This window comes from Triticum dicoccoides, chromosome 6A (assembly GCF_002162155.2).
Source record: "Triticum dicoccoides isolate Atlit2015 ecotype Zavitan chromosome 6A, WEW_v2.0, whole genome shotgun sequence".
In the NCBI taxonomy this organism is placed as follows: Eukaryota; Viridiplantae; Streptophyta; class Magnoliopsida; order Poales; family Poaceae; genus Triticum; species Triticum dicoccoides.
Window position 1 is genome coordinate 75,837,344 of NC_041390.1, and position 25,530 is coordinate 75,862,873.

Here is a 25,530-nt window from a genome sequence, read left to right on the forward strand (position 1 = left end):
AATCAGAAGCGCGCACTCCTGTGTGTCAAAACGACACTCTCTGAGTGTTATCGTCTTTCTTGGGAAAAAAGGATCGGTACCACAATGTATTGCTTCTCATTACATAGAGTTTCAACACATATTCCATTTTTCTAGGCCTTGATCGCTACGCAGTTTGTCCGGTGTAATTTTTACGAGTAAAAGTAAGACAATTACCACCATAAACGCAGGAGAGAACAGTGCTGATCCAGCCACCGTCATTGCGGCTTGGATGCATTCTCTGAAGCCCTGCAAGCAAGCCACAAGCTCACCAGTTTGTCAGAGGGTAATTTACGAACTAATACCAGCAATTGAACGAACTTGGCAAACAAGCGGTAAATCTAATCTCAGCAACATATGCAGGCGCTCAGACAACTGTCGTACATCCTCATACTGTTCAATATTGCTGACAGCTAGCTTGTCTGTTTCAGGTATCGTCACGAAAGAAAAACAGAGTTTAATTTAATCGAACCTAAGGAGCTGATATTACAAGCAAAATTAATTCAGCCCAAAGTCATTTCTGGTGCCTTTCACCGTCTTCCGAAATGGATTAACACGCATCACTGTCGGAAGGGAACAAATGCAGCTCCCAGCTGTGCCTCACACAGGGTGTACGCTTCCGAGCTTAGCTTCTTCTGAAACTTCTCTTTCAGATTGAGCCTCGTCACGGTTTGCAGAGCCCGCGTGCAGAATCTACGGACCTCCTGGCGACGCGACTTGTTTTCGGGCATCTTTGTGAGGATTTCCTGCATCAGCTCGCACAGCAGAGCCATATGCTTCTTCAAAACCTTTGATGCGCTCGAGACGTCGTCGCCGACCCAGGATTTCAATATGGAGTCCACCAGCTCCAAAGTTTGAACCCTTCGGTATTCAGCCTTCGTGCTGCCGATCTTCTGTAGAGCAAAGCCGAAAAGCTCCCGTCCTACCCAGGGGTTCCTGCGGACAGCCTCCTTCACAAAACCAATCTTCAGCCGTGATTTCTTGTTGCTGAAGTAGTCATTCAGCATGTACTGGAACTTATCGACCACACTTGCAAGTTCCTGCTTGGAACAACCCTTGGAATTGATAATCTTTAGAATCCAAAACGTGGCATTTTGGGCCGCAGAAGCAACTGGTTTGTATCGTGACCGTGATGCCAGATGCAGAGCCTTCTGCAGCAAACTTTCAAGTCTACTGAGTTCAACATCAAAGCCTTTTGGACATTCTTTTGCTTTGAATATCCTTTTCTGCAATATACCACCAATACGTTGCCTGAACTGCTCATTGCCATCGGCGCTATGTGATTTCACAAAAGCTTGCATTAAGAAAGCATATACCTCCAGCACCAGTTTTTTTCCTGCAAAGTTGGGAGACAGATGGTTACAAGAAAAAAATTGCATAACATAGGTAGATCACATGGAAGAAAACAATTGATACAAGAACACATTAAGATAAGCAAAAGAGAAGAAAACAAACACCTCTGATACTGTTAAACATTAGATGGTCAAAGTTCTGCATGTTACTATATTTTAACAGATAAAAAAAGCAATTATAGTTTTGTCCTCAAATAGCTATCTAACTAGAAAGTGCAAGCTACAGAAAATGTCACCACAATAAAATAGGATTCTCTATGTCTTTCATCGGAATGGCAAACCCGAAAACTATTGATCTACACAATTACAAGTGTCATTTTACCTGATACACGACATATAGACAACAAAAATAAATGAGTGGGCATATACCTGGATTCCTCTGAAGATATATCTCCAGTAAAGTAAGCACACGAAGCTTAAATCGCATAAGTTGAGATTGCTGAGTTTCACTACCAGGAAGGTTGTTGCGCTCCTTGAAAATCCTCGCAATATAAGGATCAATACGGAACATAGCATCGTCGTCCATACCATCTGAATCATCTGAATCTTCCCCACCTTTGGTAGCTTCTGCATCATCTCCATCTGTTGCCTTATTGTCGACTGTCTCTTCCAAATCATCCTGATCCTCGTCTACTTCGTCAGCTGAATCATCTTCCATTTCATCTGTGGCATCATCAACATTCCCAACATCCGCATCTTCCATTTCATCATCATCTTCGATATCAACACGAGCCTCATCTTCGTCATCGTCGCTATCTGTTTGACGACGAGAGCCTTTCAAATCTATCTTTACAACTCTCAGCATATCAAGAAGCCCTGTTTCTGTAATCTCGTCACTGAACACACGGAAAACCTGTTGTTTCAAAGAGAAGATGTAGTTAGTTAAGGCAATAAAATACTCCCTCTGCACACTAATGTAAGACGTTTTTGCAGTTCAAATTAATGTACAGAGGTATATGCCAAGATTTTTTTTTAAAGGTGAGACGAGCATATTGTCTGCTTCCATTTCAACTGATACAGATATGGAAAATGTATGTTTCATGTTTAGGAATGACGATGCAAATAAACATTGACTGAAAGACGCACAAATGATTAAGATGAATGCACTCCACTTATTTCTTAGTATCATCACTTTAGATTTTTCAAAATTGTAGAAGTGCCAACTGCTATGAATACTTGCCTGTTCAATGGCAAAACACACAGGGCCAGATACATGAGGCAAAACAGAGAGAAAAGTCTGCACAAGTACATCAATAGACTCTAATGACCCATCCTCATTAGGCTCCTCTGACCCATCCTCATCAGACTCCTCTGTACCACCCTCAACAGATTCCGGCGCACTGGAATTGTCACACTGAGCAATGGAAGGAAATGTTTTCTTGCAACATATAATCACATCAATTGCAGCCTCCCAGAACTCCTCCGGATGGAGCAGAACTTGCAGCAGTAACTGAATAAGGAGATAACGTATCACATGCATTTTAGTTGAATCCAATCCAGTGCCAATTTTTCTTTCCTGATCACGCAGAAAGAAACCGCAGATATCAGATAAAGACCCAACAAGAATATGTATGAAGGAACATCAATGATAATTCAAAACAAAAGAAGGATATCCAAAACAAAAGAAGAAAGAAATGCACTTCTCTTTGGTCACAGGCTATCATATTGTCAGAAAGTATACATGCAATGCTCTAATGGCACAAGTTCAACATAAGGGCAGCTACAGTGGTAAAAATGTAGCCTTCTCTTATGCCCTCAACATCTACAGATGATAATAATAATATAATGCTGCATTTGTTATAGCAATATTTCACACACACACCAACATACTCCCTCCGTCCTTTAAAGAGTGTACTTCCAAATTTGTTGGAGGGTCAAACTTTCTCAAAGTTTGACCGAGTTTGTGAAAAAATATATCAATGTTTGTGAAATCAAATAGGTATATGATGAAAATATATTTTATAATGAATCTAATGCTACTAATTTGATGGCATAAATGTTAGTGTATTATTGTAGAAATGCGGTCAAACATAAAAAAGTTTGACTTTCCAACAAAGTTGAAAGTACACTCTTTAAAGGACAGAGGGAGTATATGCACAACCAAGTAGGGCATGTGTACACCTCAAAAAAGAACATGCTCACTACTCCCTCTGCTCCCTAATACAAGTCTTTTTAGAGATTCCAATGTGGACTACATACGGAGCAAAATGAGTGAATCTAAAAAAAAAAGGGCAACCTGGTGCATGTAGCTCCCGCTTGCGCAGGGTCCAGGGAAGGGTCCGACCACTTTGGGTCTATAGTACGCAGCCTTTCCCTACATTTCTGTAAGAGGCTGTTTCCAGGACTTGAACCCATGACCTCATGGTCACAAGGCAGCAGCTTTACCACTGCGCCAAGGCTCCCCTTCAAAATGAGTGAATCTACACTCTAAAATATGTCTATATACATCCGTATGTAGTCTATATTGAAATCTCTAAAAAGACTTATATTTAGGAACGGAAGGAGTACATCATCTTTGCAGACCAATAAAACATAATCTAGAGCATATAAGCCAAGTGGGTCACAAACCTCCTGGAAAAGTGCAGATTCCGTAGCCAGTGTTTTCTTGAATGCATTATCATCATTACTGCTCAAGGTTCTGAACAGTGAAACTGAAGGAATATTGCACACAGTGTTAATGAAACGCATGAAGTAGAAGCCTAAGTCATTAGACTTAACCCCGCTAACATGCAAAGCCTCGTCCTTTTGTGCATCTTCTAGTAATAACTGAAGTTGTTCAATGCATTCATTACGAAGCGATGTTGATATAGCTGCCTTTGGCCATTTGAACTTCTCTTGCAACTCAAATGACGTCACCTCAGTTCCTAAAGAGGCTGAGAACAGACCTTGGACTGCAAAGAATTTTAGTATCTCAGTCTGCACCTGAAATTTTTCTTCAATACACTTGATCATCTCAGAATCTGTCAGCGAACTTCCTTTAGATGTAAGCTTTAGATTTTTCAAGACAAATGGAATTGTATTCACCACCCAACTCTTCAGAAGGTCAGCGTTCCCTTCGCCAACAAGTTCCTTATCTTCAATTGAGCCAACCTCTGAATTCTCATCAGTTGTCTGACTTTGATCAGATGGTTCATCTGCAACAGAACCTTCATCCACAAAGAGTGCCATCAAATTTTGCACAAGATGCAAACAATCTTGACCATTCTGGATCTTGGCGATCAACCCTTTAACAGTTTTTGTTTTTGTCAGGCTGTCAAATCTTCCAAAGCTATACTTCTGCAAGTTGATGATAACAGCAACACAACGATCATTGTCATTGCTTACTAAACTGACTAATTCTTTCAGAAAATGTTGACCGGCATTGTACAACCACGATGAAGCATTAGACAGAATGTCCATCAATCCAAGAACAACTTTGCTGGACAGAATTACTTGAATAGATGATGGAGATAGTCTTGGTAGGAGATCAATAATTATATTAAATGCTAGATGCTTCCGGTCGTGAGATGAGAGCAGCAATGATCTTTCAATAATAACCTCACAGAAATTGCGTAGGTTCTTTTTTGAATCCTCGGAGGAACTGCCTTTCTTACTCTTTTTGTGCTTTTTGCTAGAACTCGTATTGTTATCACTCTGAGAAGCTTCCTCACGGATGAGCATGTCCGTGATAACATGCCATATACTATGAATGCGTGGAAGACAAAATGCAGATTCCTGCATAAGATTACAGCAGAACAATTAAAGGATCAACCAGCAAATACCACAAAATATACAACATTTCAAGAACATAAGAACATACACTGATTATTTCAGATAGACCATAGGATGTTAAAACTTTTTTGGAAGTTCCTCCTGAAACTTAAAATTGCTCAAAATTACCTTAAAACAAGCAGCAAGGGATAGAAGATGCTCTTCTGTGAAAAAATTGTCAAGACTGAATGGATATGGCAGAAGCTTCCCAAATATCTCCCTCTGAACATTAGTTCTTTCTTGGAACTTCAAAGCCAGGAAGAGCGCATCTGGATCTCCAACATTAGCAGCTCTGTTGAACCAATCTTGTACACAAGGGGTATCTAGAACCTCAGAGAATATAGCTTCATCTGGCAGCTGCAACACACAGAGAAGTTACAAAGAAACAAATCAACCAAGCGATCACATATGGGAACCATTCACAGATGGCAAATGTACAAATATTAGTTTTGTTCTTTAATTCCATTTTACCACAAATGGAAATAGAATGTGCAATTGCAAAAAATCATACTAGTATAGTCCCAGCAGCCATATGCGCATAGCCAATACTGCAATGCTGGGTTCATAATGGTGCCCTTATTTGTAAAAAAAACGTTGTAATCTCCGTCTTTGGATGCTTATATAAAAAAAATGACACCAGAGTTACTGGTTTTTGCATTTGCCCCCTGATTTACAGCTAGATTGGGTGGGGGTGGGGGATAATAGCTCGTCAGAAGGCTTAATAATAACCAAAGGCAAAAGCCAAAAATGATGGCATATTTGTGATAAGGATACAGATGTATATTGATGAGACTATTTAGCAGAAGAACATCCATTCAAGCCTCTACACTAAAATAATACAGGTTTCAAACCAAATGAACTGCCAAATTTGGTTAATTAATGCTTAAAACCAATGTATTTCCTTCTTCAAGGAGCCATCAATAAAAACAACCACATGAAAAAAAAACAAGCAAGGGAGGTAAGTACACTACAGCAGAAAAGACTAGCACACTTCTCTGGGGTTCTAAAAACACACAAACTGGTAAGAAATAAATATTCATGTTAGCTTGTTTTGGCTGGTAGTTACTTGACTGCTTAGCATCTTAGTACTTTATACTTGACACAAACACCTAGTCCAACTCACTATCGGACTCAGAATTAAGGTTACTTATTTTTAGGATGTCTTGTCAACCATGTGATACAACAACCTCATGTAAATCAGGGCAGAGGCTATGGTCACAGATTTGTTGTACAAATATAAGCAGATTGAAAGATCAGATGGTGATGCAATCAAGGATTGAAATTGCTGCACCACAGTAACACCAGTTTTTTTATGTTGCGACATTTGTTGAGTTAATTTATTTATTTTACATATTTATCAAATTCTAGCAGGAAAAATATGTTCTCGATGTCCACCAGCAAATAGCATAGACTGCCATGGGCTGCACTGATGCTGTTTCACCTTTCAACGAACACAAGAAACCTTCCATAGCATGCATGATATTTGTCTAGTTCTAATACTCCCTCCGTTCGGAATTACTCGTCCAAGAAATGAATGTATCTAGATGTATTTTAGTTGTAGATACATCCATTTTTGTGACAAGTAATTCCGAACGGGGGGAGTAGAAGATTAGAGCATTGCATGTTATAAAAATTGTTAAGCATGAGCCTAAGCTATGTACCTTCCTGGTTAAATCCAGAATCAATGCAACCGCAGGCTCGGTGAGATATCGTTTCTTATTTCCAAGTTGCACAACCTCTGTAACAAAATCCCTGAGAATAGGAGAAGATTTATCACGTTTCCACTGTCCTAAAACCCTTCCAGACCTTGCAAGTGATCCAAATCCAAACAGGCGCCCCAAAAGATTGTCCTTAGCTTCCTACAACGGAACGAACATTGGAGAGTTAAGCTGACAGTACAGTCAGACATGAGAAATGTGCAACTAATCATAACGCAAGTTACCGGTCCTTTCATGGAGGCTGAATATTCCAGCAAAGTAGGTATCAACTTCATAACAGCTTCGACGCTGACGGCTTTAATTGATTGGAGCACAGCCGCGAGACCCAACGCGAATCCTTGCCTTGCAAACTGCAAATAAGAACCCCGAGCATATAGCAATTAATTTAAGTGTGGCGCCACAGTTTAATCATCCCATTACATCACAGAACGTAGGTTCTGTCCTAGACTCAGGACAGCATTCCTGACCTCTCTAGAGGAAGAGATGCCGCGGATGAGCCGCCGGATGGCATACCGCACGGCGGGAGCGCAGTTATCCAGCCCATCCTCCTTCTCGGCCTCCATCTGCGAAGGGCCGTCGCGCTCCCCCGCCTCTTCCTCCTCCCCCTCCTCCCGCGCGGCCTTCTCCTTCTCGTACGCCCTCTGCACGTCCCGGAGCTCGGCCACAAGCGCCTCGGCCGCGGCCTCCCTCAGCGAGGCCTCGGGCGACGCCAGGTCCTTGAAGACATTCATGTGGAGCCCCGGCCCCGCCACCACCGGAGCGGGCGCGGGCGCTGGCACCGAGACCGGCACCACCGGCATGACCTCCTCGTCCGCCGCGGCCGCGGGCGCGGGCTGCGGCTTGGGGGCGGCGGCGGCCTTCTCCGCGGACTGGCGGTGGCGGTCCTTGTCGAGCTGCTTGCGCTGCTTCCTGACCTCCATGGCCAGCTTCTTCTTCTTCTTCGCCGGCACCTCCCCCGCCGGGCACGCCGCCCTCGCCGCGGCCTCGTCCTGCGAGGAGTCCGACGCGGCGGGGCCGAGCTCCGCCAGCGCCGTCGGGGGCCGCTTCTTTCCGGCCATCAGATAGCTTGGTTGGTGGGTCTCCGCGTCCTAGCCGCCGTCGGCTGAGGTTTATGCCCGAGAAGAGACGGGACGGCCAAGCTTGGGGGAGAGGCGCGGCCTGCTAGGGTTAGGGTTTTTGCTCCCGCCCCCCTCCCCTCCCTCTTATTTTTTCACCGTCTACTGAAGCCAGCCCAGGCCCATCACGGCACCACGGTCCTGGAGCCCAGTTATCTCGGCCCGGCCCGAGACCATCAGGCCTGTAAGCATTAATTCTCTCTGGCAGGTGGGCGTCCAGGGCGGCGTGTGGGGCCCGCGGAATAAGGCGACGGGGCGAGGAGAGAAGGGAAAGGGGAAGGGGAAGCAGTGTGTGTCGGCGCGGCGGAGCAATGGCGGACAAGCCGAGCCGGGCGCTGGTGCTCTACGCCGCCGGCCACGCGGCGCTGCTCGCCGGGGGCGGAGGGGGGAAGGGCCACCTCGACGCGTTCGCCTCCATCGCCTCCTGCGGCTTCCTCTCCGTCCGCACCCCCGCCGTCAACGGTACCAATCCCCTCTCGCGCTCTGCGCGGTTGCTCTGCTTTGCTTACCCCCCCATTAAACTGAGAGGTTTCTGTCTTGTCTCTCAACCTAGAGGATGGAGGGGACAAGAACAGCGGCACGATCCTTGAGCTGGGGCAGCTGCTCGACGTGTGCGATGCCCTCTATCCTGCCAAGGTGCGATCCTGCTCTCCGGGTTTGCGTCAGGGCGAAGTAGTTGCAGAGAGGGTTTGAGTATGTGAGGCTGATTGTATTTGTTAACTCGTTAGGATGGGGAAGTTGCCCGGGTGGATCCGCAGGAGCTAGTAGTCCCCAAGCTATCCGAGAGGTTCGATGTGTGTGATCTTTTGCTTTGGTTACTGTTAGTGTATCCACTGTAACTGTGAGGGCTGACTCGCTGCTGAAAATCCAGGTTCATGGGGCTGAGAGCTGCTATGGTCACCAATTGCCCCGGTGTTAGCTCATTCGCGGCGAATCTTGGTTTCCACGTTTTCGGAACTGAAGATTTCGCCGCGCAGTCCGGTTCAGGCAGCAGTTCTAAGGACACTAGAATAATCGACCGGGCGTTCACTCTGCTGGGATTTGCAGAGGGGAACGTCCAGGACGCGTCCGAATTCGATCTGGTGTTTGTGCATGCCGCAATGGAGAGCACAGCCAGCAAGCTCGGGAAATTGGGGATGAAGACGGATCTCAACCGGCTTGACAAACTGGTGGCTTCAGTCATGGAAGCTGCGCCGGTCGGTTCAGCTGTCGCCGCCCGTATTCATGTGTCTGTGATCTTGAGCTATGGATCTGCAACAGAAAATAAGGAAGAGGCGTGCCTCATCGTAAACTCTTCAACCGAAACTGATTCCGACTTGAAGTTACTCCGTCCACGCCAGAGCTACACTATGAAAGCAGGAAAGACGTTGGATGATGTCAGGTAAATGTTGTTCTTGGCTAGCAAATGAAAGTCATAACAGATGTTTTGAAGTGCAATCTTTATTGCAGAAAAATGCTCCTTTAGATTCTGTATGTGTTTGATGTGAGTTGAACCATATCATGGCCTTCCATATATAACCTGTTTGTCATTTCCAGTCAATATTTCGGTGTACAAAATGACTCTGCAATGGCCCGTATCACAACCATTTAGCCATCTCATGAAAGCTAACAGCCACCTTTTGGTTTTGTGAAGTGAAGTTGAAAAATGCCATTCTAATGCATGACAGGACAGGACTAAATTATTTTACAGTAGATGCTACATCAGTCTATGTGCCTAATTTTGTTGTTTTACGCACTCAACCATGGAGCAATGTATTGTACAATGAAAGCACATCTGTGTACAATGACACATCTAGACTTACACAAATAACTTTATTATGCATATCCTGCAGGAATCATCATCCAATGCTACTGGCACAGTGGCAACAAGGAGTAACACGTTCCGATTTGGCCAAAGAGTTCTCTTTTGAGGAATTTATAAAGGTCTGCTTAATGCACTTTTTAGAATGTTTACCTGAATCATAGAAACTTTATCAAATAATACTATATATGCAAGTTTGTTCCCGTGATCCTGTTTATTACTTTGTTTCTTCAGTTGTTTATAATGGACAAACACTGCAGTTCTCCCTTTTTCTAGTGTGGGTACTGGTGCCAGCATTAGAAACATGACAGTACCTTTTTTAGAAAATAGAGTTTGTAGATTAGAATAAGCAATGTAGTATTGATATTAATTCCTTGGGTAGTGGGCAGTTTATGTGATAATATAGTAACTATCGTATTACTCACCATGGCTGGTTACCCAAAGAACATCTTGTGGTAGGTATGCAGCATAAAATAATTGCTCATTTTCATGGCCACTGGATGGTGACGTGTATCATCTTTATAGGATGCCGTAGATGATTGTCACTGACCAGATGAGTATGCTCCACAACAGTAAATCGCAGTAGCTTTTTTCCTGTAAAGCAGTTTCTGAAGGGGTCACACTAAATGGCAGCATTGCTATTGCTTTTACATTCTCACAGCTTCCCCATCTGTGTGCTCATCTTGGTCATGATGTAGAGCCTATGCTTCCAACCATGTTATGTTTCTATGTGTTTGAAGTTTTGGCTGGTGATTCTTAATTATTTCCAAACACAGGTCTTACCATTTTTCTCTCTTTAGTTTCAGTTTCCTTAAATCATTTAACTAACTTCATTTTGTAATGTAATCAACAGCGTGCTGGAAACTTTGCTATGCTTGCCGAGCGCTTTCTACATGAGGTTGCATTTAAGCTCTGGAAAGCGCCAAAATATGGAGCATAGTTCTATCTGAGGAGGTTCTCTCTTAATAAGGCGTGGAATCACCTAATAAAAGGGGTGCTACACAAGTACTTCTTTCAAATGGGTACTGCGGCAGATATTGCAAATAGATGAGTTCTGTACTCTAAGGTTCTCATTTGGTATCACCCATGCTCCATGCCGACGATGCCGTGGTACTGGGAACTCATAGGTTCATTACCAGTAGTAGTTACTTCGTGGAGATCTATTGTGAGCCTCTCTAACGCTTTCCTTAAGTGAAACAATGCCATCCTTCGCAGCTTTGCTTGAAATTTCTTAACGTGGCAGTTGTTTCTGTGTCTAGCTCTGTATCGGCTTTGTACCATGTGCGGATCACTGTAATGTAGATGCTATTCCTGGAAATGATGACCGGCTGGAGCATCAATTTTAATAACAAATACTGGAATGTGTTTTCCTAAAGAAGGATAATGAAAGCATGGCGGTACCGATCACCTTTACTTTGCAGCTTCAGATATGTGCTTTTATATATCAGCTTTTGTCCGCATGATTGTGCTCGTGTCAAGTATATACATGCAAACTTGCAAAAGGATTAGAATCCCTGTGGTACAAAATTATTCATCTGAATGTCGTCCTATATGTTGGCTATCCTGCTTGAGCGCGAAGCAGGAGTAGTGCCGCACCTTGTCAATGGTGCCCTCTCTATCTTGCAATATGCCGCTGATAAGGTTCTTTTTTAGGAATATGACCTAGATAAAGCTCAAAACCTGAAACTCTTGCTTTCAGCTTTTGAGCAAATGTCAGGTCTTGTTATGAACTTCCATAAAAGTGAATTGTTCTACTTCGAAGAGACAAATGAGATGGCTGCTAAATACGCTGACATATTTGGTTGTGCATCAGGTCAATTCTCGATTAAGTACTACAGAATTCTGATAGTGCTTAGAGAAACGGTTGAGCAATTGAAAAGGCAAGTTGCTTTTCATTGGAGGACAATCGATTTTGATCAAGTCTATCCTCAGTTCTCTATATGCTATCCTTTTTTCAAAGATTTTGATCAATCGATTTTGACCCTAAGGAAGATAACCAACACAAACAACATATATAAGTAACTACAAGATTCTGCTTTAGCCCTGCAAACCCCCCTCAGTTTCATGCACTAAAAAATTAGCTGGACATTATTCCATGCTCCCCAAGAACACAATATATCTACCGAATATTTATTTTAGAAAACCAAAGGTATCTCAAAGAAAACAACACCTTATGGTGATTCTACAAAATCCGATCTAGTGCAATCTGAAGAACAAACTAGGAACACGTATGAAATCCAATTGAAAGTTCTGAAAAAAAGAAGCATGCGCTCAGATTCGTCCTGAACGACAGGGCAAAGGAGGCAAAGCCATCCCCTGTTGCAATGGAGGCGAAACTGATGGCGAGGCCCTCCTTCAATTTCACAGAGCTGTTTGTTCTTACACTGCTCTGTCACCAAGGCCTGTGCTACTTGTTAAAATATATGGAAAAACAGAATGAGCATGGATATATCAAAGTGCATGGTAACTAAGCAAACCAAAACAAGATCACATTTCAGCTCACCACAGCTCACAAGACCGAGTAGCTAGTGCAACATACACCAGAACGATTGCAACAACAGCTAGGGCATGGCATGAGAAGACGAACTAATAGATGAACTTCAAGTGCTCGACGAAAATTACCATCCTCGGTTTTGAACTTTTGATGCCTCCTAAAGAAGCACAGAACATTCAAGCTAGCATATCAGAATTGAGATGGTCTCATGCGTCTAGCCAATTCGGCATCTACTATCGCCACAAGTGATCCAACGACCCTGGAGTAGGAAGGAATGAACACCCACTCCCTCTCTAAGGCAACTTCATTCTCTCTTGAGAGCTGGGGTGCCTGCCAGTATCATCTGAGCCAGGCGCTCCTCGTAGTCCAGTCCCTGGAACCCGGTGATGTTCAAGTGTACAAGGCGCTCCAGTGAGAGCTGCTGGTTCTCCCAGCCGTCTTCGTCGTGGCAGACGCAAGCTCGATCCAAGCATGCCGGCTGATCCAGTTCACCAAACGGTCAATAATTGAGACAATTTTTTTCTCGACGAAGAGCCATGAGATGACTATATAAAACATGAAAAGGTAAATTTCGTGCCAACACCATTTCAACCCTTAGCTCTTATAGCCAATTTGGATGCAGACAATATAAGTATTTTAGTGCCGAATTGCGTATTTAATCGATTGATTTCGGGTGCTAGAGGAACTCACCTTCTCGGTGCCTCTCGTGACTTCAATGCGGAGATCTTCCAGATTGCTGCACTGTGCAATGAGCCTTGCCAAACTGGCAGCATATGAATGCCCCTTCCATGTTGAGATATTGACCCTCAGAGCAGTGATGTTAAGTAGCTGTGGTATGTCATCCACTAGTATGCTCTCACAATCCGCCATCCCTGAATCCATACCATCCACCAGGGCCTCCCTCATATACTGCACAAGGGATATTTCGGCATTCGGCAGCTAATCAGTACACTCATATACTACTGCATTTGTGGTACATGTCTCAGTATTGGGCAGCTAATCACTACATTAATAAAGGAAAACTGAAGCCAGAAAGAAAATGTACGCAGGTTACAAAATGGAGTGTATTAGAAGATAGTATTAGGAGAACTGTATATATACAGCAGGAAATGCATATCAGAGTACCAGTGATCATTGACAAACCGTTTATTACAGGGAATGGAGGTTTAAGCTAGGGAGAATGGCACATTCTATTATACACAGCAAGCTAGTTCGTCAGAAGTCAGAGCAATTTATGGCGATTTACAAACTCAGTGAAGTAGATTAGATAAACTTCTTAATATTCTTCTTATAACAAGCTTAAGGATGACCATGATAAGACGAGTGTAACATCTGACTGCATTGAACATTTGGACGGTTGTTTCATGTAGCATGCATTTGAATAGCAGATTGTATTAGTCAACAAGCTAGTTTGTCAGAAGTCAGAACACTACAAGGTGATCTACCAACCATGTGAAACATATGAGATGCAGTTCGAAATACTCTTAACCAGCATAGCTATGAACATGTAACAATTCAGATGGTCATAACTTGTAGCTGCATTGAACATTTAGAGGTTGTTTCATGCATTGACAAATTGTTCATGACAGGAAAACTGTATATATACTGCAGGAAATTGTTCATGGCAGGAATGGAGGTTTAAGCCAGGGAGAATGGCACATTCTATTATCCTCCAGCAAGCTAGTTCGTCAGAAGTCAGAGCAACTTATGGCGATTTAGAAACTCAGTGAAGTAGATTGGATAAACTTCTCGATATTCTTATAACAAGCTCAAGGATGACTATGATAAGACGAGTGTAACATATGACTGCATTGAACATATGGAGGTTGTTTCATGTAGCATGCATTGAATAGCAGATTGTATTAGTCAGCAAGATAGTTTGTCAGAAGTCTGAACACTATAAGGTGATCTACCAACTTTGTGAACTACTATTAGATGCAGTTAGAAATACTCTTAACCTGCATAGCCACGAACATAGTAATAATTCAGATGGTCATAATTTGTAGCTGCATTGAACACTCAGAGGTTGTTTCATGCATCTGAAGCTTACGCTGGGCACATGTAGGTCCAGGTTAAGGCGGTGCGCGGCGGTGCATTGCTTCGGGATCGATATGGCGGCCTCGTTGCGGGCGGCATGGTTGGCGTGCCCGTGCGTCCACAGGGGAAGCCCCCCGATCTCCCGAACGGACGGCCCGCTGTCGAACTGCAGGCCCTGCATCCTGCACATGCTGGAGCACGTGAGCGCCTCGAGCGCCGGCGCGGCGATCGCCAGCTCCCCTGCGCTGGACTCCAGCCTGAAGCACTCGGTGACGCGGAGCGCGCGCAGGCGTGGCGCGCTCACCTGCAGGCACCACAGGTCGCGCACGCCCACGATCGCCAGCTCCTCGAGGTCGCCGACGCAGAGGTCCAGCTCCCCCACGCCCGCCAGGTGCTCGAGCCGAAGCCTCTTCAGGCGAGGGAAGGACGGGGACGAGAGGAGCCCGCTGAGGCGGTGCTGGTCGCTGATCCGGGCGTTGCTGAGCAGCAGCTCCGCGAGCGCGTGGAACGAGGCGTCCGCGGGCGCGGGGAGCGCGAGGGTGGCGTCGCCCAGGGTCAGCGCCACGATCGCCGACGCGGCCGAGCGCGGCAGCTCCAGAGCCACGCCGTTCTTCTCTGCTTCCGCCGCCGCACCCGACGCGCTCTCCTCGGTCGTCGACCGCGGGCGTGGTGGCAGCTCGAGCACGAAGGAACCCGCGGCGCGGGCCATGCCGAAGCGCAGCCACGCGCGGACGTGGTCGGCCGTGACGAGCGCGGCGTGGGGGTGCTCCGTGGCGTACGCGCCGAGGCTGGCGATGTAGTGCTGGTGCGGGGCGCGGAAGACGAGGGAGATCTCGAGCGGCTCGACCTGCGCGTCGGCGTCGGCGTGGCGGGCGAGGGCGGCGCCGATGGAGGAGATGAAGCCGGGGGCGTCCGCCAGCGGGAACCTGGTCGGGTACTGCCCGACGGTGAAGCGGAGGCGCGGCGGCTCGTCCTCGAGGACCGGGCCGTAGCTGGCGCGGCGGCTTGACGTCGGCTCGGGCCCTGCGACGGCGGCCCCGGACCCGGAGGTGGAGGAGGAGTCCATGGGGACCGGCGGGCGGGCGTGGCGGGGTTTAGCCTGTGGGGTTGGATTTGGGTGGGGGATGCGGCTTTGCTTTTGTGGAGTTTTTGGCGGAGAAGAACGGCGGGTTGGGTTTGATTTGGGTTGGGGCGTGGGATTTGGGAGGGAAGAAGAATGGACCGGGGAGATACCGAAATAAGAGATCAGACGCATTCATGCAATGCTCGACTGTTTTTTGGACAACGGAATCATAGATTCACCACACAGGCCACGAGAGAATATCAGGGGAAAACCAAAGCTACTACGATGAAAACCATGTCCATGTGAAAACTATGTTGTGAAGTTCTAAAAAAACAATCTTAAAAGAAAATATTGTGTTAAGAGAGTGATGTTCTACTGGCATGTAAACTCCCAAGTTCAAACTCTAATTCATTTTCGTGGTGTGAAAAAACAAATTTGGTACTCCCTTCGTCCATCAGTGTTACAAAAAACATCTTACATTATGGGGCGGGGAGTAATAAATAGTGTCAAACAGTAAATGTCACTATCTATTGTTGAATTTGTTTTTCCATTCCTCGTAAATGACTTTGTGGTTTTTTTCGGGATAAACTCCTGATCTATTCATCTTCAGTTATGGTAGTACAACGAACACTAGAAATAATAAAAATTGCATCTAGATCCGTAGACCATCCAGCGACGACTACAAGCACTGAAGCGCGCCGTTGTCATCGCCCCTCCCTCGCCGGAGTCGGGCAAATCTTGTTGTAGTAGACAGTCGGGAAGTCGTCGTGCTAAGGCCCCGTAGAACCAACGCACCAGAATAGGAACCGCCACCGATGAAGAGTGTAGATAAGAAGGATCCAACCTGAAGACACACGAACAAAGACGAACGACAAACAGATCCGAGCAAATCCACCAGAGACAGATCCATCGGAGACACACCTCCACACGCCCACCGGCGATGCTAGACACATCACTGGAACGAGGACTAGGCGGGGAGACCTTTATTTCATATTCAAAAAATCGCCGCCGTCTCGTCTTCCCGAATAGGACACAAACCCTAACAAATCTCGAAAAAGGATCTAAAAACGAAGCCCTTCCACCGGCAAGGACCGGGATCCACTCCGTCCCCATGGCCCTAAGGCCACGGTAGACGGGGCGGACCGACGTCGGCGCCGGCGGGAGGCAGAGAAACCCTAGTTTTTTTTTTGGTAGGCGGCGGCTGGCTAGGCGTCTCGATCTTTGTACCGTCTCAAATGACTTTGTGTTTGAACTTGAAATTTCACATGCTAATGGAACAACACCCCTCCCCGCAAAAGAACACTAACCTCTTAATATAGTTTGTTTTGTATAGAATTTTCGGAAACTTTGGAATGTGGTTCCCACTAAGTTTTCATTGTAACTTGGTTCCACCAGATTTCCTCTCCACCTGTCACATCGAATCGAACACATCACAGAATGTACGGCTGTGTCGTAGGCGCTAGTGGGGGAGGAGGATTGGCGGCTAGGACAGGAGGCGGACAGTATTTACACTAGACAATGGTTTCCTTGATTATTCCCTGTTCAAACCAAGTGACATCACATCTTATTTCTTCAGTAATATACTTAGTAATATACTCTATCTGTAAAGGAATATAAAAGCGTTTAGATCACTACTTCACTACTTCTACTGTAAAGAAATATAAGAGCGTTATATTTCTTTACATAGGGGTAGTAACTAATTCTTTGTTCGTCTGTAAAATTAGAAATACTTTCATTGATTTACTCTCAATTTTATTTGACGCATTACATCTTCCTTAAGTAATATGGAAATGCAGTACATTGAAATAAAATATTCAACTAGATGTCCTACTTAATTCATTACCGTACAATTTTTGGTAGTACTAAATCTTCTTACGAGTGATGCTGCCAAAACCTAGCGATCCATCAATATTGTCACAACATGAATGTTCTATGCAAAGGTTAGTGTCTAAGAAGGATGTTGTAAAAGTAAACGTTGATAAAATACACTCAAGGGAATTATTTATCCGAGCATTTAACTACCGATTTGCTTAATACTGTTATTCATCGTAAGTTGTTCAAGACCACACTTTCTTTCTGATATGATTTCTACCATATCTCCATATCTAGTTGTAAGATTATGTTTTCTCCACTTTTGTTTTTTCTAGACCAAGATTAAGTGTTGGGGAACGTAGTAATTTTAAAAAAAAATCCTACGCATACGTAAGATCATGGTGATGCATAGCAATGAGAGGGGAGAGTGTGTCTACGTACCCTCGTAGACCGAAAGCGGAAGCGTTAGCACAACGCGGTTGATGTAGTCGTACGTCTTCACGGTCCGACCGATCAAGTACCGAACGCACGGCACCTCCGAGTTCTGCACACGTTCAACTCGATGACGTCCCTCGAACTCCGATCCAGCCGAGTGTTGAGGGAGAGTTTTGTCAGCACGACGGCGTGGTGACGATGATGATGTTCTACCGACGCAGGGCTTCGCCTAAGCACCGCTATGATATGATCGAGGTGGATTATGGTGGAGGGGGGCACCGCACACGGCTAAGAGATCAAGAGATCAATTTTTGTGTCTATGGGGTGCCCCTGGCCACGTATATAAAGGAGTGGAGGAGGGGAGGGGCCGGCCCTCTCTATGGCGCGCCCTAGGGGAGTCCTACTCCCACCGGGAGTAGGATTCCCCCTTTCCTAGTAGAACTAGGAGCCCTTCCAAGTAGTAGGAGTAGGAGAGAAGGAAAGGGAAAAGAGAAGAGAAGGAAGGAGGGGGCGCAGCCCTTCCCCCTAGTCCAATTCGGACTAGGCCTTGGGGGCGCGCGACCTGCCTCTCTCTCTTTCCCTTAAAGCCCAATAAGGCCCATACACTCCCCGGCAAATTCCCGTAACTCCCCGGTACTATGATAAATACCCGAATCACTCGAAACCTTTCCGATGTCCGAATATAGTCGTCCAATATATCGATCTTTACATATCGACCATTTCGAGACTCCTCGTCATGTCCCCGATCTCATCCGGGACTCCAAACTACCTTCGGTACATCAAAACACATAAACTCATAATATAACCGTCATCGAACTTTAAGCGTGCGGACCCTACGGGTTCGAGAACTATGTAGACATGACCGAGACACGTCTCCGGTCAATAACCAATAGCGGAACCTGGATGCTCATATTGGCTCCTACATATTCTACGAAGATCTTTATCGATCAAACCGCATAACAACATACGTTGTTCCCTTTGTCATCGGTATGTTACTTGCCCGAGATTCGATCGTCGGTATCTCAATACCTAGTTCAATCTCGTTACTGGCAAGTCTCTTTACTCATTTCGTAATACATCATCCCGCAACTAACTCATTAGTTGCAATGCTTGCAAGGCTTATAGTGATGTGCATTACCGAGTGGGCCCAGAGATCCCTCTCCGACAATCGGAGTGACAAATCCTAATCTTGAAATACGCCAACCCAACAAGTACCTTCGGAGACACCTGTAGAGCACCTTTATAATCACCCAGTTATGTTGTGACGTTTGGTGGCACATAAAGTGTTCCTTCGGTAAACGAGAGTTGCATAATCTCATAGTCGTAGGAACATGTATAAGTCATGAAGAAAGCAATAGCAACAAACTAAACGATCAAGTGCTAAGCTAACGGAATGGGTCAAGTCAATCACATCATTCTCCTAATGATGTGATCCCGTTAATCAAATGAAAACTCATGTCTATGGTTAGGAAACATAACCATCTTTGATCAACGAGCTAGTCAAGTAGAGGCATACTAGTGACACTCTGTTTGTCTATGTATTCACACATGTATTATGTTTTCGGTTAATACAATTCTAGCATGAATAATAAACATTTATCATGATATAAGGAAATAAATAATAACTTTATCATTGCCTCTAGGCCATATTTCCTTCAGTCTCCCACTTGCACTAGAGTCAATAATCTAGTTCACATCACCATGTGATTTAATACCTATAGTTCAAATCACCATGTGATTAACACCCATAGTTCACATCGACATGTGACCAATACCCAAAGGGTTTACTAGAGTCAATAATCTAGTTCGCATCGCTATGTGATTAACACCCAAAGAGTACTAAGGTGTGATCATGTTTTGCTTGTGAGAGAAGTTTAGTCAACGGGGCTTCCACATTCAGATCCGTAAGTATTTTGCAAATTTCTATGTCAACAATGCTCTGCACGGAGCTACTCTAGCTAATTGCTCTCACTTTCAATATGTATCCAGATTGATATTTAGAGTCATCTGGATCAGTGTCAAAATTTGCATCGACGTAACCCTTTAGGACGAACCTTTTTGTCACCTCCATAATCGAGAAACATATCCTTATTCCACTAAGGATAATTTTGACCGTTGTCCAGTGATCTACTCCTAGATCACTATTGTATTCCCTTGCCAAAAACAGTCTAGGGTATATAATAGATCTGGTACACAGCATGACATATTTTATAGAACCTATGATCAAGGCATAGGGAATGACTTTCATTCTCTTTCTATCTTCTGCCGTGGTCGGGCTTTGAGTCTTACTCAGTTTCACACCTTGTAACACAGGCAAGAACTCTTTCTTTGACTGTTCCATTTTGAACTACTTCAAAATCTTGTCAAGGTATGTACTCATTGAAAAACTTATCAAGCGTCTTGATCTATCTCTATAGATCTTGATGCTCAATATGTAAGCAGCTTCACCGAGGTCTTTCTTTGAAAAACTCCTTTCAAACACTCCTTTATGCTTTGCAGAATAATTCTACAATATCTCCGATCAACAATATGTCATTCACATATACTTATCAGAAATGTTGTAGTGCTCCCACTCACTTTCTTGTAAATATAGGCTTCACCGCAAGTCTGCATAAAACTATATTCTTTGATCAACTTATCAAAGCGTATATTCCAACTCTGAGATGGTTGCACCAGTCCATAGATGGATCGCTGGAGCTTGCCTATTTTGTTAGCACCTTTAGGATTGACAAAACTTTCTTGTTGCATCATATACAACTCTTCTTTAATAAATCCATTAAGGAATATAGTTTTGTTTATCCATTTGCCAAATTTCATAAAATGTGGCAATTGCTAACATGATTCGGACAGACTTAATCATAGACACGAGTGAGAAACTCTCATCGTAGTCAACACCTTGAACTTGTCAAAAACCTTTTGCGACAATTCTAGCTTTGTAGATAGTAACACTACTATCAGCGTCCGTCTTCCTCTTGAAGATCCATTTAATCTCAATGGCTCGCTGATCTTTGGGCAAGTCAATCAAAGTCCATACTTTGTTCTTATACATGGATCTCATCTCAGATTTCATGGCCTCAAGCCATTTCACGGAATCTGGGCTCATCATCGCTTCCTCATAGTTTGTAGGTTCGTCATAGTCAAGTAACATGACCTCCAGAACAGGATTACCGTACCACTCTGGTGCAGATCTCACTTTGGTTACCTACGAGGTTCGGTAGTAACTTGATCTGAAGTTACATGATCATCATCATTAGCTTCCTCACTAATTGGTGTAGTAGTCACAGGAACAGATTTCTGTGATGAACTACTTTCCAATAAGGGAGCAGGTACAGTTACCTTATCAAGTTCTACTTTCCTCCCACTCACTTCTTTCGAGAGAAACTCCTTCTCTAGAAAGGATCCATTCTCAGCAATGAATATCTTGCCTTCGAATCTATGATAGAAGGTGTACCCAAAATTTTCTTTTGGGTATCCTATGAAGACGCACTTCTCCGATTTGGGTTTGAGCTTATCAGGTTGAAACTTTTTCACATAAGCATTGCAACCTCAAACTTTAAGAAACGACAGTTTAGGTTTCTTGCCAAACCATAGTTCATACGGTGTCGTCTCAACGGATTTAGATGGTGCCCTATTTAATGTGAATGTAGCTGTCTCTAATGCATAACCCCAAAACGATAGTGGTAAATTGGTAAGAGACATCATAGATCACACCATATCTAATAAAGTACGGTTACGACGTTCGGACACACCATTACACTGTGGTGTTCCATGTGGCGTGAGTAGTGAAACTATTTCACATTGTTTTAACTGAAGGCCAAACTCGTAGCTCAAATATTTTACTTCTGCGATCATATCATAGAAACTTCTATTTTTGTTACGATGATTCTCCACTTCACTCTGAAATTCTTTGAACTTTTCAAATGTTTCAGACTTGTGTTTCATCAAGTAGATATACTCATATCTGCTCAAATCATCTGTGAAGATCAGAAAATAATGATACCTGCCGCGAGCCTCAATATTCATCGGACCACATACATCAGTATGTATGATTTCCAACAAATATGTTGCTCACTCCATTGTTCCGGAGAACGGAGTCTTAGTCATCTTGCCCATGAGGCATGGTTCGCAAGCATCAACTGATTCATAATCAAGTGATTCCAAAAGCCCATCAGCATGGATTTTCTTCGTGCGCTTTACACCAATATGACCTAAACTGTAGTGCCATAAATAAGTTGCACTATCATTATTAACTTTGCATCTTTTGGCTCCAATATTATGAAAATGTGTATCACCACGATCGAGATCCAACAAACCATTTTCATTGGGTGTATGACCATAGAAGGTTTTATTCATGTAAACAGAACAACAATTATTCTCTAGCTTACATGAATAAACGTATTGCAATAAACATGATCCAATCATATTCATGCTCAACGCAAACACTAAATAACATTTATTTTAGGTTTAACACTAATCCCGAAAGTATAGGGAGTGTGCGATGATGACCATATCAATCTTGGAACCATTTCCAGTACACATCATCACTTCACCCTTAACTAGTCTCTGTTCATTCTGCAACTCCCGTTTCGAGTTACTATTCTTAGCAACTGGACTAGTATCAAATACTGAGGGGTTGCTATAAACACTAGTAAAGTACACACCAATAACATGTATATCAAATATACCTATGTTCACTTTGCCATCCTTCTTATCCGCCAATTACTTGGGGTAGTTCCGCTTCCAATGACCAGTCCCTTTGCAGTAGAAGCACTTAGTTTCAGGCTTAGGTCCAGACTTGGGTTTTTTCACTTGAGCAGCAACTTGCTTGCCGTTCTTCTTGAAGTTCCCCTTTCTTCCCTTTGTCCCTTTACTTGAAACTAGTGGTTTTGTTTACCATCAACACTTGATGCTTTTCTTGATTTCTACCTCGATTTCATCATCACGAAGAGCTTAGGAATCGTTTCCGTTATCCCTTGCATATTATAGTTCATCACGAAGTTCTACTAACTTGGTGATGGTGACTAGAGAATTCTGTCAATCACTATTTTATCTGGAAGATTAACTCCCACTTGATTCAAGCGATTGTAGTACCCAGACAATCTGAGCACATGCTCACTGCATGAGTTATTCTCCTCCATCTTTTAGCTATAGAACTTGTTGGAGACTTCATATCTCTCAACTCGGGTATTTGCTTGAAATATTAACTTCAACTCCTGGAACATCTCATATGGTCCATGACGTTCAAAACATCTTTGAAGTCCCAATTCTAAGCCGTTTAAGCATGGTGCACTAAACTATCAAGTAGTCATCATATTGAGCTAGCCAAACGTTCATAACATCTGCATCTGCTCCTGCAATAGGTTTGTCACCTAGCGGTGCATCAAGGACATAATTCTTCTGTGCAGCAATGAGGATAAACCTTAGATCACGGATCCAATCCGCATCATTGCTACTAACATCTTTCAACTTAGTTTTCTCTAGGAACATATCAAAAATAAAACACGGGAGCTAAACGTGAGCTATTGATCTACAACATAGATATGCTAATACTACCAGTACTAAGTTCATGATAAATTTAAGTTCAATTAATCGTATTACTTAAGAACTCCCACTTAGATAGACATCTCTCTAATCCTCTAAGTGATCACGTGATCCATATCAACTAAACCATGTTTGATCATCACGTGAGATGGAGTAGTTTCAATGGTGAACATCACTATGTTGATCATATCTACTATATGATTCACGCTCGACCTTTCGGTCTCAGTGTTCCGAGGCCATATCTGTTATATGCTAGGCTCGTCAAGTTTAACCTGAGTATTCCGCGTGTGCAACTGTTTTGCACCTGTTGTATTTGAACGTAGAGCTTATCACACCCGATCATCACGTGGTGTCTCAGCATGAAGAACTTTCACAACGGTGCATACTCAGGGAGAACACTTGTACCTTGATAATTAGTGAGAGATCATCTTATAAAGCTATCGCCGAACTAAGCAAAATAAGATGTATAAAAGATAAACATCACATGCAATCAAAATATGTGACATGATATGGCCATCATCATCTTGTGCCTTTGATCTCCATCTCCAAAGCATCGTCATGATTTCCATCGTCACCGGCATGACACCATGATCTCCATCATCTTGATCTATATCAATGTGTCATCACATGGTTGTCTCGCCAACTATTTCTCTTTTAACTATTGCTATCGCATAGCGATAAAGTAAAGCAATTATTTGGCGCTTGCATCTTATGCAATAAAGATACAACCATAAGGCTTCTGCCAATTGCCGATAACTTCAACAAAACATGATCATCTTATACAACAACTTATATCTCATCACGTCTTGACCATATCACATCACAACATGCCCTGCAAAACAAGTTAGACGTCCTCTACTTTGTTGTTGCATGTTTTACGTGGCTGCTACGGGCTGAGCAAGAACCGTTCTTACCTACGCATCAAAACCACAATGATAGGTTGTCAAGTTAGTGTTGTTTTAACCTTCTCAAGGACCGGGCGTAGCCACACTCGGTTCAACTAAAGTTGAAGAAACTGACACCCGCTGGCCACCCGTGTGCAAAGCACGTCGGTAGAACCAGTCTCGCGTAAGCATACGCGTAATGTTGGTCCGGGCCGCTTCATCCAACAATACCGCCGAACCAAAGTATGACATGCTGGTAAGTAGTATGGCTTATATCGCCCACAACTCACTTGTGTTCTACTCGTGCATATGACATCTACGCATAAAACCAGGCTCGGATACCACTATTGGGGAACGTAGTAATTTCAAAAAAAATCCTACGCATACGTAAGATCATGGTGATGCATAGCAACGAGAGGGGAGAGTGTGTCCAGTACCCTCGTAGACCGAAAGCGGAAGCATTAGCACAACGCAGTTGATGTAGTCGTACGTCTTCACGATCCGACCGATCAAGTACCGAACACACGGCACCTCCGAGTTCTACACACGTTCAACTCAATGACGTCCCTCGAACTCCGATCCAGCCGAGTGTTGAGGGAGAGTTTCGTCAGCACGATGGCGTGGTGACGATGATGATGTTCTACCGACGCAGGGCTTCGCCTAAGCACCGCTACGATATGATCGAGGTGGATTATGGTGGAGGGGGGCACCACACACGGCTAAGAGATCAAGAGATCAATTGTTGTGTATATGGGGTGCCCCTGGCCACGTATATAAAGGAGTGGAGGAGGGGAGGGGCCGGCCCTCTCTATGGCGCGCCCTAGGGGAGTCCTACCCCCACCGGGAGTAGGATTCCCCCTTTCCTAGTAGAACTAGGAGCCCTTCCAAGTAGTAGGAGTAGGAGAGAAGGAAAGGGAAAAGAGAAGAGAAGGAAGGAGGGGGTGCAACCCTTCCCCCTAGTCCAATTCGGACTAGGCCTTGGGGGCGCGCGACCTGCCTCTCTCTCTTTCCCCTAAAGCCCAATAAGGCCCATACACTCCCCGGCGAATTCCCGTAACTCCCCGGTACTCCCATAAATACCCGAATCACTCGAAACCTTTCTAATGTCCGAATATAGTCGTCCAATATATCAATCTTTACGTACCGACCATTTCGAGACTCCTCATCATGTCCCCGATCTCATCCGGGACTCCAAACTACCTTCGGTACATCAAAACACATAAACTCATAATATAACCGTCATCAAACTTTAAGCGTGCGGACCCTACGGGTTCGAGAACTATGTAGACATGACCGAGACACATCTCCGGTCAATAACCAATAGCGGAACCTGGATGCTCATATTGGCTCCTACATATTCTACGAAGATCTTTATCGGTCAAACCGCATAACAACATACGTTGTTCCCTTTGTCATTGGTATGTTACTTGCCCGAGATTCGATCGTCGGTATCTCAATACCTAGTTCAATCTCGTTACCGGCAAGTCTCTTTACTCGTTCCGTAATACAT

At 44.2% G+C, this 25,530-nt stretch overlaps 3 protein-coding genes across 3 annotated transcripts; 1 reads left to right on the plus strand and 2 right to left on the minus strand.

Annotated features, from left to right (window-relative positions):
* Nucleotides 1-354: 354 nt before the first annotated feature.
* LOC119315074 (myb-binding protein 1A-like protein) lies at nt 355-7,991 on the minus strand. Its single transcript, XM_037589745.1, has 8 exons — nt 7,306-7,991; nt 7,063-7,188; nt 6,782-6,979; nt 5,250-5,477; nt 3,939-5,084; nt 2,551-2,886; nt 1,740-2,223; nt 355-1,354 (listed from the first exon to the last, which is right to left on the minus strand). Exons 1-8 carry the CDS (start codon nt 7,894-7,896, stop codon nt 579-581), a joined length of 3,885 nt encoding a protein of 1,294 aa, XP_037445642.1. The 5' UTR covers nt 7,897-7,991; the 3' UTR covers nt 355-578.
* Nucleotides 7,992-8,204: 213 nt separating this feature from the next.
* On the plus strand, nt 8,205-11,174 carry LOC119315075. Its single transcript, XM_037589746.1, has 6 exons — nt 8,205-8,415; nt 8,507-8,589; nt 8,682-8,740; nt 8,825-9,334; nt 9,786-9,876; nt 10,608-11,174. Exons 1-6 carry the CDS (start codon nt 8,265-8,267, stop codon nt 10,692-10,694), a joined length of 981 nt encoding a protein of 326 aa, XP_037445643.1. The 5' UTR covers nt 8,205-8,264; the 3' UTR covers nt 10,695-11,174.
* A 1,062-nt stretch (nt 11,175-12,236) lies between these two features.
* On the minus strand, nt 12,237-15,351 carry LOC119315668. Its single transcript, XM_037590200.1, has 3 exons — nt 14,299-15,351; nt 12,939-13,157; nt 12,237-12,726 (listed from the first exon to the last, which is right to left on the minus strand). The coding sequence occupies exons 1-3, from the start codon at nt 15,349-15,351 to the stop codon at nt 12,553-12,555; spliced, it is 1,446 nt and encodes a 481-aa protein (XP_037446097.1). The 3' UTR covers nt 12,237-12,552.
* Nucleotides 15,352-25,530: the final 10,179 nt, after the last annotated feature.

Coding starts and splice junctions, on each gene's coding strand:
- LOC119315074 (XM_037589745.1), bottom strand. CDS start 7,896: ATGGCCGGAAAGAAGCGGCCCCCGACGGCGCTGGCGGAGCTCGGCCCC. Junction 7,189..7,305: donor GCATCTCTTCCTCTAGAGAG/GTCAGGAATGCT, acceptor TCTTATTTGCAG/TTTGCAAGGCAAGGATTCGC. Junction 2,224..2,550: donor TGTGTTTTGCCATTGAACAG/GCAAGTATTCAT, acceptor TTGAAACAACAG/GTTTTCCGTGTGTTCAGTGA.
- LOC119315075 (XM_037589746.1), top strand. CDS start 8,265: ATGGCGGACAAGCCGAGCCGGGCGCTGGTGCTCTACGCCGCCGGCCAC. Junction 8,590..8,681: donor ATGCCCTCTATCCTGCCAAG/GTGCGATCCTGC, acceptor TTAACTCGTTAG/GATGGGGAAGTTGCCCGGGT. Junction 9,335..9,785: donor AAGACGTTGGATGATGTCAG/GTAAATGTTGTT, acceptor CATATCCTGCAG/GAATCATCATCCAATGCTAC.
- LOC119315668 (XM_037590200.1), bottom strand. CDS start 15,351: ATGGACTCCTCCTCCACCTCCGGGTCCGGGGCCGCCGTCGCAGGGCCC. Junction 13,158..14,298: donor TGGACCTACATGTGCCCAGC/GTAAGCTTCAGA, acceptor TCCCTTGTGCAG/TATATGAGGGAGGCCCTGGT. Junction 12,727..12,938: donor TCACGAGAGGCACCGAGAAG/GTGAGTTCCTCT, acceptor GAACTGGATCAG/CCGGCATGCTTGGATCGAGC.